Source organism: Topomyia yanbarensis, chromosome 2, assembly GCF_030247195.1.
Source record: "Topomyia yanbarensis strain Yona2022 chromosome 2, ASM3024719v1, whole genome shotgun sequence".
Lineage (NCBI taxonomy): Eukaryota > Metazoa > Arthropoda > Insecta > Diptera > Culicidae > Topomyia > Topomyia yanbarensis.
In genome coordinates, this window is record NC_080671.1 from 461,899,177 (window position 1) to 461,914,816 (window position 15,640).

At 39.8% G+C, this 15,640-nt stretch overlaps 1 protein-coding gene across 2 annotated transcripts in view; it reads left to right on the forward strand.

Moving 5' to 3' along the window:
* Positions 1–15,640, forward strand: part of LOC131686011 (tyrosine-protein phosphatase 69D-like) — a 59,022-nt gene that overhangs the window by 26,261 nt on the left and 17,121 nt on the right. For both annotated transcript variants that reach the window (XM_058970110.1, XM_058970111.1), the window contains exons 3-4: positions 10,046–11,940; positions 12,000–12,242. In XM_058970110.1, coding sequence (XP_058826093.1) covers positions 10,046–11,940; positions 12,000–12,242 — 2,138 coding nt within the window. The remainder of the gene's footprint in view (positions 1–10,045; positions 11,941–11,999; positions 12,243–15,640) is intronic.

Here is a 15,640-nt window from a genome sequence, read left to right on the forward strand (position 1 = left end):
CAAGTTCTATGTGGACGACAAATTTAAGAAGAAGAAAATGTCGAAGTTCGCCTCCAAATATCTCGTTTGGCAGGCCATCTGCTCTTGCGGACTGAGGAGGGAGCCTTTCGGGACAAAGGGCACAGTAAATGGCGAGATCTACAAATCTGAGTGCCTCGAGAAGCGCCTTTTGCCGGTCTTGCAGCAGCACGACGAAGCTCCGGTATTTTGGCCAGATTTGGCATCATGCCACTATTCTAAAAGTGTCCTGGAGTGGTATGAGGCCAATTCTGTCCATTTTGTTCCAAAGGACATGAATCCGCCAAACTGTCCGGAGCTGCGCCCGGTGGAGCAGTACTGGGCAATGATGAAGCGGGAACTTCGGAAGAGCAACAAAACAGTCAAAGACGAGAAGGACATGTTAAGAAAATGGAAAAAAACTGAGAAACTGGTACCGGATGACACTGTAAAGACTTTGATCGAGGGCATCAAGCGAAAATGCGTTCAATTTTGCACTCAAAACTCCATCGATTAACTTTTTTTTTTATTTTTGAAGTAAATATATGTATAAAACTACCCTAAAACTTTGGTTTGATTTTAAACATTATAAGAAAATTGGCATGACATTTTCGGTGTCGCAATAATTTCGTGTTCGCCCTTTAATCTAGCTCGTCTTTTAAGAAATCTTCTGACCAAACAACATACTTGATGTCTTGGTAACCCTTGCCCACGAATTTGAACCCGGAGTGCAAACATATTCAAAGATACCTTGCATTGATTTTTGCAAATCTGTAGCTCTGTGACAGAAACCGCTATCGAAAGCTATTGAAAACATCAAATTATACGAATAATTATTTAAAATTATATTAATGTATACGAATAGTTGCTTAGAATGAACGGTGAAGTTTATTTGAGAAAACAATTGCTACAGAATCGTGTGTTCCTTTATTGGCCACGAATACACCAGTTGCTCTTAAGAGCGTATGCCAGGTGAATTTTCGCCGAAAACAGCGTAGGAAAATCATTCGTACCCTTCGCCTTGCGAAAGGCAAATTGAAGTTTGATAACAAGCCGTTAACCTTCATCAAATTGGTGTTGTGTAATTCTATCGACCGATACGAATTGTGGTCGAAAGCTGGTTATATATGAATAACAATCAATGTTACTTGTCTCCAGCCCCATGGACCAATGCTCTTCTGCAGAAATAAGTTGTATGAATTCAACTATCGATTCTTTGTTGGATCAGCTGATAGTTTGATTGAGTTTGATTCTGTCTGTGCCAAGGGTATTGTTTTCGCATGACACTAGCACATCAACGAATTCGTCGTTAAATGTGAGTAAATTATGTACTTTCTCGATGACATGTCACGCGCAATTTTCTGCATATTGCCTTACATATTTTTGGGCCTTTACTTTTGGTGAATATACGCGAGTATATAATAGTGCCACCGCATTGGTGATCGTTTACAAAAATTTGAATCTGGGAACCAGTGATACCAAGCGATGCCAACCTTCCAGTTTAAACTGGATTCTTTCAGTTTTTTTACAACATCCAGTCAAACAGACAATCGGAAAAATCTTCCAGTTTTTTTAAATTTGAGCCAGTTTTCCAGTTTTTTTTAAATAAATGTTTATTTAGTTTTTTTCTCACAAATTGTAACTTGATTCATAGAATTTTCAAGCAAGCGAAGGGATGATGCCGAGTGCCCCAGAATAAGATTTTAATCCATGTCGTGGCAATATGTTTATGTTTATCTTTCTCCTTTGACTTCGGAAACCGAACGCCGCGCGTAGTTAGCTTGCAAGATCGCAATTTATTTTGCTTTTCGGCGCGTCTATCATAAAATTTCAGAAATGTGAATTTGCCGATATATTCGGGTACGGAAACATCATAATAAACGTCAGTCAGTGATGTCTCCGGCAAAAATCCTACTTATATAGACGTTGTTTTCATTCACTCACACGATTTACTCTAAAATGTCACAAATTGTTTATTCTTGATATTGCTTCTCGATCATTTCCCACTTTACTTAGTCTTTCTCCAATCACGCGCGATCGTACCGAATATCGAGTATAGATATATGATTAACTCACAGTTTTAGCAATACTCCTACGGCCGGCTGTTTGGAGTTCAAATTGCTGTAGTTTAGGGAAAAAGATAATTACTCTCGATGGCCGGCTATCCAGAGTTTAAACACAAGAAAAACATAAATAAATGTCTTTTTGCTTTGAGCATTCGTATACTCGAAGACTAACCAACCCACCGTATAAAAACATTCATTTCGTGGTCGCATTGCCTGCTTGTGGTGAATCCTAGACCTATACCTGTCCTTCAATCCAACTCCGTAATACCTATGGAAGCGTCGCTGAGTCGGGGGCCTTCTCTAAGTAGGTATTACATCAACATTTTCTACCCTATCCTAAGTATCGGTGAAGATGGTCGTGGCCGGCAATAATGATTCTCATGCTATTGGTTTACTGAACTCAAAAGAGATAAAGTTCATTCCCGATCATTTATCTCACAAGCAAGATGAGTTGAACTACCTTTAGGCAACATGATAATCGTTAGTAGGCAATGTACGAATAGCATCGTGCTTCGCAACGCAACGCAACATGTCACGCGCAATTTTCTGCATATAAACAGAGTACTGGCATACCTTTCATGCAAAGTTTATCGCGTCGAATTACCTCGTGTATTCGAAAGAAAACTAGTTCGAAAAAATTCAATCATCGTTTCGTTGGCATGACGGTTTCGTCTAGCCAAGTAAGCAATAAGCATTATAACGTAGTCTAATATCTGCTTTAGATCCACATATAAAGCTGTCTTAAAAGCCGTGAAGCCCTAAATACTAATGTAATGCTGGTAATGTGCCAAAAAAGGCGAAATATAGTGCTATTACTGTGCAGAGATTGACAGCTCGTCTCTGCAGTACTAATGCTATTATATAGCACCAGCGCACCAATGTCAAATTTGAAAGCCTTATATTGGCACTACTAATGCTATTAAAAAGCTTTAGTTGGCTGCCATTGTCCCCCATGGTTTTAAAACCACTTCTCATGTTTCCTTTCGGTATGATGAGCAAAAAGGAAAAAATGTAAAATAAAATGTTCTGTTTAATACCGTAATTGACTCTAATGCATTGTAATGAATATCCTTAATGGGGTTTCGCTCTAACATGCTATGAATGTTTTACGAAAATTACCTTTAGTAAGTCTCGAGCTGAGGTACCTTGCCTCTTCCTTCACGGCAAGTGCGCTGCGTTTGCTGCCTGGACTATATTGCATATGTTCGATTGAAATGAAATATGCCGAATATAATCTTCAAGAAGAGTTGCATAACAAATGAACCCACAGCATTAAAATAGCATTATATCAGCTTTTTATTAGCTCTATAATGCCATTAAATGCACTTGTAAAGCTTACATGCTTTAAAGATCCTTGAAGCATGTACGCGTTATATCAGCTTTATATGCGCATAAAGAGCAAGCGATAATGCTATATATCGGCTGCGAAGTTATGCATTATTGATGCTAATATAGAGCTTTATTGCGTTGCTAAAATGTGCAAATGTATAGCCAATATAGTGCAATGGTTTAATGCTTATGGTTAGTTGGGTAAGGGTTGTTCCAATTTTAAGCGAAAAGGACTTACCTATTTCTTGAGTGCGGGATCTGCGCCAACAGCATCCAGCTTCACAACTGAACAGAGCTGTAGGTATTTTCTTTTCCTGCAAACTATCTAGGCCGGTTAACTTTAGTCTGCCGTACTTTATAAGCCTTGCATGTTTGCATACCAGTTGATAATCTATTTCCTTCAACGACCGCACCTCATATCCGAACAGAGTAACAGCGATATGGATGGAGAAAGTATTGTGCGTGCTCGTAGGCTGCGGGACTTCAGTTGAATACGCAAATGTAGAAGATGCCATTTGCAGCCGCAAACCTCATGGCTGCATTCGTTATCCAATGTCACTAACGTCCGCAGTCTTCCAAGATATATGAACTCTTCGACAACCTATTGCCGCGTCAATTTCTATCTCGGAACCAACACCGTGCTAGCAACCTGGTTATCTTATCAACTATAATTTATTTTATTTTGTCAGAGTTTATACTCAGACTGATATTGGCAGCCTCCTTTTAAAAGGCACAAAAGCCTCTTCCACTGCTCTACGGTTGACTCCAATGGTGTCTAAGTCACCCAGAAAATAAAGAAGATTGCGTGACCTTTAAACGATAGTGCCGTTCCTTTGCACAGCAGTTTTTGGCATCGCAGTTTCAAGTTTTTTGAATTGGTTTCAGTAACTGCACAAATTTGAACAAAAATTTCTAGTTCCTCAAAATATCCCAATTTTTCACCTTCAGTCTTCTGTTCTAAAATACTATTTCAGACTTTTCTGATGCGAAGAAGCTGAGTTCATTGGTGATCTGTCACTCCAACGAACTTACGAACTTTAATTTAAATGTTCTAGATGGAATATCAGTCTAATTTGCAGAAATATAATTCAAAATTCTTGTCTATTCCTGTTCAAATGTATCAACCGATAACAATTCGATTGGTTTCGGAATCCTATTGAGCAAAGCATGCATGATTGTGTATGAAATGAAAAAGGAAACCATCTTGAGTAATTGAAAAAATCGAATACGTATTATTTTTACTAAACTTCCGTAGAATTCCGAAGAAATTTTGAAAATTCCGTAGATTTCACGAGTTAATCCGTAGATCCGCAGAAATGACTAAAATCCGTAGATCTACGGGAAAATCCATAGGGATGGCCACCTTGCTTCTGTTCCCTGTCCTATCAAGACTATGAAACAGTTGTTCCGCTGCTATTCATGCTGCTGAACAATAAGACGCAAGAAACATATGCATGCGCATTTGAGGCGCTGTTGGAAGTTTATGTAACTGTAAAACACCTACAAGTTGGTAAAATTAATAATTAAATTAAATTACTAGTAATGTTCGATTACCGTTTTTAGGCGCTCTCCTTTCCCCCACATTCGAGGATTGCAAGAGCGACCGACATACCGGCAAAACTAGCTGGCTGGCTACATCGAATATTTCAAAGTAACATATTACAGGGCGAAACAACAGCAAAGGGCCAATGTTTCATTCAACTCTCTGGTCAAACCACAAGCTGGTGATGGAAGGTTTGCCACTAACGACCAATGCTCTCGAGGCGTAGCATCGACGGTGGACTGAAATTGTTGGATGCAGTCATTTATCTATCGTCAAGATAATAGCGGAACTGCGATCGGAACATCATTAAATTGAAGGACGAATAATTTTTCAAGGAAGAGTTCCCCAAGGATCTCAAAATAGTTAGGATAAAATAAAAGATTTATGCCTGAAATGTGAAAATATCATTGATGAAAATTTTGTAAAAAGTGTAGCACTTGTTGTCCTCGAAACAAAAAAGGGTTTAATATAATTGTATGAAACTGTCGTGCTTTGTTCACATTCGCAATCACAATCTCATTCCAAACGTACGAACGCTCGTGGCCTTCGCGATAATACGAACACAATGGTCACAAACGTGAATATGTGATTGCGATCATCATCACATACTTACACCCGCGAGCACTTATAAATTGACAAATGCGAACTCAAGTATAAACCCACAAACGTCCTTGTTCGCGCAATCATGAATCGGTCACGTCCGAAGGTCCCTACCCGCGGTTCTAACAGCTTACTAGATTTATGCCTTCAGTTGGATCAATAAAAAAAGTTTCGCTCATGTCCACTAGACAACATGCTCCATGACGACATGGCCGGGAAATGCAGTGATATGAGAAATTTTCTAGTATCTGAACCGTACACTGAAAATTAAGTATCAAATTCATGGTTCGCGTAACCATTCAAGAACACACGCGAATGTGCGAATGGCCACTCGGTTATAAAAAAAAATAATATTCGCAAAGTTACATACATGCTAGCACACGTGACATACAAACGCCCTTCACGACCTAATACGTAAACATACAAACGCTCGAGCCTATCGCTATCATCTACGAACACTTGAGTCCGCCATCCCGCAAAAACCGGTTGATTAAATGAATGTTTTAGCCCTTCTAAAATTCAAACGCGATATCAAGCGTCAACCTACAAACATCCGTATTCACGCAATCATGGATCTATCACTTCCCTCTCCTAGGTTGACGGGTTTGACGGTATTGCAAACATCTTCAAGCATATTTAAGCAGACAACTGCTTTAAGATGGTTATTGCATTATGCTTCGATAGTGGTGCATCGAAGAGACCGAGAGGGCTTATGGGCCTTTTTTATGTTTTGTGTTATTTCATACCCTGCACCAGCCCAAACTAACAGTTCAACAGCTCAACGGCTGTCTTTTTGGAGCACGGCTCGCAGTGGGAGTCATTGTGTGTCGATTTATCGGTCGACCTCGTCAACGTGCACAGGCGCATTAAAAAATAACAGTTGAACCCTATTAGTTGTGTTGTGTTGTAATAATTGTAGTTTTTAGTACTAGTGTAAAATTGTTATGTGCTAGTCGTATGTCTATCTGTGTATGTGTTCGTCTGAGTATTCGTGACCTATGGGTCAGGGAATGGATGCAGAACTAGCTTATATGATAGAATAGTGGGTAATCCTTCTTGGGATCACTTTTTACCGGTGTTCAATTCGTGCATTCGATTCGATTCATTCGGATTGGATAAATGAAGGTACGATTAATTTACCGACGCACGTCAATCATTCATTCCCGGTCAGCATAGCATGAGAAACTTCTAACGGAATGCAATTGTCGTTAATGGTAAATATATATATATCATTTTCTGGCATTTAGACGATTCCAAGTAGTTTTATTGCATGTTACATGTGTGTTGTTCAATTAATACTCAATAACAATACTAACTCTTTTCCGTGGCCTTGGCGGTGGACTCCAGACTGCAAATTTTTATGCTAGGGATTTGTAGGATGGAGACCTTGAATTCTGTTTGTTCCTAGAATCTAATAGCAACACGGCGCGTGCTTCAGTTGGTGGATAGAAGCGAAGGGATACCCTGACGACTGAAAGATTGAATTATTTTTGCTATCTATTCAACTAGATCCAGACCGATGCAGTATCCTATAGTTGATTGTTCATTACAATTAATCTAAATTAAATATTCAATTTGCACACTGCATTAAAACTTAAGGCAATCAGCCAAAGTACTCGGATCATACCAATTTAAACTCAAATCTAAAGTAAACATTCAATTGCACAATGTATTGAATTTAAAATTTAAGTGAACTATCCAAACTATTGGGATCATATCAAGTCAAATGTTCAAAATGTGCCTAGTAATATTGAAGAACCATCATCCACGCAAACCAAACAATCAAATAAAGTGGCTATGTTCCCAAATATAAGCAACTTAGAATGCGTCCCTCCCGTTCTTTTCTTCTATTTCATTTGTCTGTTTTTGTTTTTCTTCTGTTAGTTAGCTTTTCCACTACTCATGTAAACCAAAAAATCAGTCAATTTATACGCATCTACTTAATGTCTTCATTTTTTTTCTTTTAATTCGGCATGTTCTTTTTCTTTTTATCACTATATCTTAATTTAGATTAATTATAGCACCAACACAACTAATTGCATATTCTCTCATATACACTCATAATATCTACTTCAAAACGTACAAACGCCACTAGCCTTCGCGATAACACAAACCGGGTCACAAACGCGAACATGCAATTATAATCATCCACACATACTCGCGATCTCGCCAACAACCCACTGCTCGCGCGATCATGAGTCGGTCACGTTAGGATGTCCCTGCCCTCGTTCTTAACAGCCTGTCTTCAGTTGGACCAATAAAAAATGAGGCTCATATTCATTAGACAACACATTCCATGGAAACGTGACAGGGAACTCTAGTGTTATGGGGGAATTATCTTCTAGTACCTGAACACTAAAAACTAAGCAAAAAACTCACGGTCCGCGCGATCATTTAAGAACACAGTTACAAAATCGAATTCATACACGCGAAATCACATACGTTCTGGCATATGCGACAAACACGTGAACATACAAGCGCTTGAGCATTTCGCGATCTTCCTCGCACATCACATGTGAATTGGCATTACATAATCACAAAATATATAGCTATCAAACCTTATGGAGAAACTTATTGTATGGTACAGCCAACAGTAGTACTGTTCAATGCACCTTTTCATCACATTCTGCAGCGCAATTATTCGTCAAGTATACATCAATCCATTAACCCTACCCCAACCCACACCCTGTTCCTCTCCCATGGCGTTTTGGTGGTCCGCATAGATTATTCTGCCGTTACCCCTCCTATCATCGGCCTTGGACTGACTTGCGCTCTCATTGCCTCACCAAACGCTGCAAAATGAAAATGAAATCATGGATCTGTCACTTCCGGGTGTCCCTATCCTCGATCATAGCAGCCTAGGTCCATGCTTCCAGTTGGACCCATAAAAACGATGCCCACATTCACTAGAAAACATTCCATGGCGACATAACCGGGAAACCTAATGATATGGAGTAACTCACTCTTTTCTAACATCTGAACTGCACACTGAAAATTAAATATCGGATTCACGGTCCGCGCAATTATTCAAGAGCGCACCAGAATACACAGCTATAAAATCGAATTAATACACGCGAAGTTACATATACGCTATTACATGCGACATACAAACGCCCATGTGACGGTTCAATTCGTATCTCGTTGCCAGCGAAATGCCGGTGAAAATGGGAGATAGTATCTCTGAAACAATTGCCGTTACCTCTGGTGTACCACAAGAAAGCCTCCTTGGACCTCTCCTATTTCGTCAATCTCTCCTACAATTTTCTCATTACACCTTTTGCTAGAACAAGTTATGGATTCAACGAAGCGATGGCAAGCATGTGACGTCCTGCAGTCCCTACTCTCGAGCCTACCAGCTTAAGTTCGTGCCTTCAGTTGGGCCAATGAAAAACGATGCTCAAATCCGCTAGACAATATTCCATGGAGACATGACCCGCAAACCTAACGATATGGGGAAACTCAAACTCTTCTAGTATCTGAACCGTACACTAGAAATTATGTATTAGATTCACGATCCGCGCAATCGTTCAATTCACACGCGAATATGCGGCTATAAAATCGAATTCATACTCGCGAAGTAACATACACGATGATGCACGCGATCGTGAATATCACATTCAGAATCACGGCCCGCTGCAATTGGCCTTAAGCAATGTTTTAATGGGTGACATTTCCCGTTTTGTCTGCAATTGTAGTGAGTGATTCTGACAGGGAGCCCTTTCAAGAACCCAGCTCTACAGCTCCAGTAGGACAATTCTCAAAAAAAAAAAATTAAAGGATGCGTGCCAGGATAACATTAATCGCTCTCACCAATACGCTGCTCTGAATGGGAGTGCTCTCATAATCTAAACACTGATGGCCGCCGGATTGCTTCCATGGTTAACTTGAGTTCTTTATTGCCAATTCGTTGCCTCGCGTTGGCCAAAAACTTATTCCATGGACGGAGCGCCATCCCGAGCAAATTCTCATGGATTCAGACACCATACAACCCCTTGAAAAAATCATAAATAAGTTTCACAACCATCAAAACACCATAAAATAATAACCAAAAAATACTTCAAAATATTGTTTTTATATGGGATCTACCGGACCATGGTGATGGTGTTTGCATGGGTTGATCCCATTTAAAACACTATCAAAACACACTGCAGTGGGGGTGAAATTAGACCATGACCATGGAAGTATTATGCGCTTTTCATTTGCCAGGGATAATGGTTTTATTCCGGCTTCCATAGTTTGATCCCACAGATGGAATCCGCTTTACAATTCATTGATGCATCTTCGTTTCGGTGTGAGTCTTGGAACGAGTAGGTAAAAGAATCGGAATTAACCTCTACCATCTGAATCGTACACTAACGATCAAACACGTTAACATACAACGCTCCAGCTTTTCGCGATAATACAAACCTAGTAGTCTACATAGTTTACCTTAGTAGAGATTAATATATAAATATTTTTATTGATGCATTCAATTGCCTTTTCATAAACACACCCCAAATTTCTCTTCCAGCGCCAAAATCACCTTCATGATCGTCGACACTGACGAAGACGTAGTGAAGGTCGCCGACGGCGACGATGGTAAACCACCGGACGAAAATCCAGCTACAACGGCAGTACCACCAGACGATGCCCAGATCGCTGCCACCGTCATTTCCACCCTGACGATACACAATTTTACGAAGGCAGACACGGGTAACTACACCTGCCACAGCCCATCAGAGGACAAGGGATCGAAAGGACTGCTCGCGAGTTACTCCGTCCGGGAAGTGCTGCTACCAAAGATTACTGCCACTAGTCCGGAACGGACCAAGACCAAGCAGGAGCGAAAGATCGAACTGTACTGTGTGATACGAATGTACCCGTTGGATTATTTTAACAATTCGATACAATGGTTCAAGGAAGACGATACCACCGAGAATAATTTTATGAAAAATACAACCGTGAGGGTACTGAATGGGACACACGTGAATGTAACACTTACGATAGCAGATGTAAGCAAAACGCACAACGGAACGTACTCCTGCAATGTTGGACCATCTGCAATGCTTGACGACAACACCGCAATAGATAGAAAATCAATGGCTCTGTTGGTGTTGGACAAACCGCAGGTCACGATCGACTACGCCAAAGCTGTTGGAGCAAGCAAGATCTATCTAAATTGGACGGTCAACGATGGAAATGATCCAGTCAAACATTATATGGCACAGTTTATGAAGAAAGACCACTCCACATTTACCTACTATGCTAATCGAATCGACGGACGAAATAGTTCTTTCGTGTTAGAAAACTTTGACCCCGGCACAGATTATGAGATTAAGTTAACGGCTCAGAACATGCAGGGAAGTGGTCAACCATCGCCAGCGGTTAAAGTTCGAACTTTAGATCATGATCCTAGTTTTACGCCCATAGTCGAAGTAAAGGGCAATACCCATTCGACCATTACGATAGGATGGGCACCGCCCCCAGCTGATCTGCTAGAGTACATCCAGTACTACGATTTGACGGTTTCAGTCGCTGGAGAAAATTCTTCCAAATGGGAGACCTACTACCCCCAAAATAGTCGAAATCTTCCATATATGTTTGATAATCTAGACACTGCCACTGAGTATAGCTTCCGAGTACGAGCTTGCAGCGAGCTGGCAAAGGCATGTGGAAACTGGTCCGAGGAAGTTAATGGAACCACTAGTGATGGTTTATCCTCGGAACCAATGAATCTTAACATCAGCTGCTTGCATTACAATATATCCCGTCGTAACACGGTTCGCATCCATTGGGATCAACCGAAAAAAACAAACGGCAAAATTGTTTCTTATCAAGTTATTTTGGATGGATTGTCACAGTATCGGAGCGAACATGGTACCCTGAAGAACGAAACTTGGGGACCGAAAATCAAGAACGTCCAACCGCAGTTCACGAAAACCGAGTACGATGGCATTCCACCGAACACGAACTATACTGTTCGAGTAGCAGCAGTAACCCGCACGAAACGACCCGGAGTCATGGCAAGTGCTACCTGCACGATGCCGGCTACGACTCCGGATAACATTGGTCGTTTGATGTGGGGTAAGCTACGCACCGAGGACAATCAGTGGATTTTTAAACTATTTCTTCCTCGTGTATCGGAGCGAAATGGTCCGATTTGCTGCTATAAAATCTATCTGACACGATTGGATCATCGGAATGGATCGCTGCCGGATCCAGAGAATCTAATGGTGACCAGTTACGCCGATGTACACTCTATCAACAACACTCACGGGGGAACGTACCTCGCGGAAATATTCTCCAGTCTGAACTACAGCTCCGAGGTGTTCCTTGGTGATGGGAAAAACAACGAGTATCACGATTTGGCGTTCTGTCCGCAGTGTTTGCATAAAACGAGATTTCTTCACAATGAGAAACCCAGTGGTAAGTTTGTGTGGATGTTTTTTGATTTATCGAGTACACTATTTCGCTTTTAATTTCAGCCATTAATAATAAAGATGATGAAGACGGTCCGGTACATAATTCTACTACCACCACTACAGCCAACCCATCTCGCACCGGTAACGAAGCTGTACCGGTAGAGGACCAATTGAAGTTATCTAGTCACGATAAGCGAGAGATCAGCGATTACAGCTACTACGACAGTGGTGGAACGCAATTCGAGACGGTTTACGATGGTATTCTGGACCCCTCTAGTAACTACACCGGGTTCGTTGAGGTTGTAGGTAAGTACATCGATTTTTATTCATTCGGTTTAACATTCATAGGTAATCATTTCTCCGTGAATTTGCATCTACAACTGTTCTCTCTAAACGCTTGACAATGTATAGTATCGACTATTGATGCGTTCCCTCCCGTCTCCCATGAATTGTTTTCTGTGCCGCTTGGCACCCGATTCCAAGTAGGGGTTGTAAGGCATTATGAGCTTAAACCTTTAATGTGTGATTTTCCACAATTCATTCAAGAAATTATTTGTGTTGCAATGATCAACTGCCAAAAACTTTTCCTCAGAAATTGCCATTCTCCAGAAAATTATTCTTTAAAGAAATTGGCATAGCACAGCGTTACTATTGTAATGTCTAAAAATAAAACTGAAGATCATAAGGCAAAGATTTCACAAGACCAAATTCATAAAGCAACAGAATCCAACTTTTTGGAAGATGAACGTTTCCAGGAATGTTGCTTAACTATTTATAAGGCAGTGGCAAATATATTACCAACAAAAATATATTTTTTATTGGCGTAGGGATTTATCATCAAACCGGCGCTAATCTATTCCGACAATAAGTTAGTGTCGGTTTCTGATGAGATGAAATCGAATCGCACCCATGTCTTTGTTAAGCTAGGATTTGTGCCCTTTACGTACAAAGAGCGGGTTCACCAAAAATGTTTGCTCTAGGGAGAAATTTTGGCGTAAACCCAATTTTTTCTCGTTGGAGGGAAATATAGCATAAAGTTTAGCAAATTTGCGGCGTGTGTGCTCACGGTGTTTGTATATTGATGAGCATGCCACGTGCTTTATGCGATGGAAGAGGGAATGTCGTACAGTTTAGTTTACGAACTGCACATAAAAGAAATTGTTTTTGGACTGATTCGATGCGTTCTTCGTTCAGGAAAGCGCATGAGTAGTATACTGCAATATTCCAAAATTAGTCTGACTTATGCATTGAATAAATTATAGCTGAAGCATTTAATAAAACTCCTAACATAACATACTAGTTTCTTGTGTTTCGAATTCATCTCGTCAGTAACTAGCACCATCTGGTGTCTGGTGTCTTGTTAGACGTTGTATCTAAACCAACCCAAGGACAATTTGACAGATTGTGCTTGTTTCATATATGTACCACCGATTTAACGGTAGCGCTAATATGCCTTCCCTGTACGAGCACCATGAACAACGGAACAAAAAAGTTTCAAGAGAAAAGCGTGTTTCGTTACGTGTGTTATGAACGCTGTCAATGCGGCTAGAGGAACATTTAGAAAAAAGCGCATGCCAAAATGTGAATAAAGAAAACTGTTATTAGAGAATAAATTTATCCCTAACTGGAAACCGCCAGCAAAGTTACATAAATCTTATTATAAATTTAGCTGACAGTCATTGTTTTTAGCAACCGACTCTCTTCCTTCCTGAAAATGTTTTTGTATGAAGTTTGTAATCGGTAAACCATTGGTGCTTTTTTTCTCGAGAAATATAAATGAAAAGCATTTTGGCCAATGAAAGTAAATCACCAACCTTAACAATTCTTCAACCTATGATATCTTGTTTCAAGTTCATTAAGAACGTCAAGCAGGGGTGGATCCAGAAAAAAAATTCGGAGGGGGTCCAAAATTTCGACTTTGAAATGTTCATTGTACAATACGTAATATGTAATACCATAATTTAATTAAAATCGGTTTTAGTAATCGAATCTGGTTTGGAATGATTTTGAACTATTTCAAACTATGCTATATTTCACCCTAAGGAGGAAAATTGGGTAAACACCAAAATTTTCTCACTAGGGCGAAAATTAATTTAAACTATTTTAAAAATTTTCAAGAAGTTAAAAAATTTTGGGGGGTCCGAACCCCCAAGACCCTCCCCCTAGATCCGCCACTGACGTCAAGAATTCTAGTATTTTGATCGGGAAAATAAACAATATATGTAGGATTTTCTACACATTTAGCAAAATTGGTTTTCAATTTAATTTGTGTTCTTTTATCGGAATTCTGGCAGCAGCCCGGTAGTGCTCAGTTTCAGCAAGAATGCTGCCATGAATGTACAATTTTGTTCGACTCCCGCCAGAGTTTGGTTTGACTTTCAGTTTAATTCTGTCCGGAAGATATTGTGATAGTTTTGGTTTTGGGATCCCTGTAGAATTATTCTGGCATTTTACTCAGCTCCAGTCTGATAGCAACCTAACGGAACGGCATCTACCAGATAATTCAAAGCTTGCGGAGATGTTGATTCGATCCGGAAGATTTCCAATATAAGAGGAAGTGGCTTGATTTTGAAAGTCATCCTCTTGTATTTACGAAAATCGATTCATTTTATTTTGGATTTTTTAAATTCAAAATGGAATCTATGTTTCTGTTTAGGTATGGTGGAATAAGGACAGTCTAATTTGTACAGCGAAATAAATTTGATATAAATGCTTAAATTGTTTATTTTTAACAGATATGGAAAATATTAAGTGGGATGCGCTTTTTTCAAATTTTGCTCCATTCGAGCCGCCATGACATCACCAAATCGCCACAAAATTTTCTTATGAGTTCAATATATGGGATCTGTCAAGTTGTCCCCGGGCTGATCTTAACTAGCACCAAAATTAAAACTAATTAGATACAACAAAAAAATCCAAGCATTTCACACGACATATTGTGAACGTCAAAAGCAACTGACTTGTCCCGAGTGATGTCCCGGAAAGCAAATTCAGAAGCTCTGGTTTGCTGACGAGAAAGCGAAAACGAGCTCTTGTCTTATGGCTAGGGAGCCAAACGCCTGTCATTATGCAATATCGATTTCCAAAGGGAAAATTGGATTAAACCAATTTGCGCATCAGGGGCACAACACCTAACTTAAAATAGGGATCTTTAGGGGTGTGCGGAATACGACATTCTCGTATGCAGATTAGTACTGTAAGTTGATATCTCAATCCTTTTTCTATTTCTAAGCCCGAAACTATTGAAAAAACATTTTTTAGTTTGTTTTCTGTTAGGACAATAATACATCCAAACCCATGAGACTTGCACGCCTCATCATATCTACCATAGTTTGCAGATGAAACTTGGGATTGCAAGCTGCTAGCGGATTGCAAAAGTGCCAGATCATCCTGTGTGGGGTGCTGTCCCGGTTTACAATAAGGCGAACGAGATATTTACAGATACGTCATTTAGTAGGACAAGTGTCAGTTTGTTGGCTGAATTTAATTTAGTTTTTTTTTTAATTTGAAAGTCAGAAAGCAACAATTAAAATTTAAAAATAATATGAGTGTACTCGTAAGGGCACCCACTATCAATACATATGAAATACTGAAACAATTTTTCCAAATTAAAGATCCATATTAAGATTGATTTTCTTGTGTTTCGAATTTATCTCGTCAGTAACTAGCACCATCTGGGTATCTAGTTAGACAATGTTTGGAAT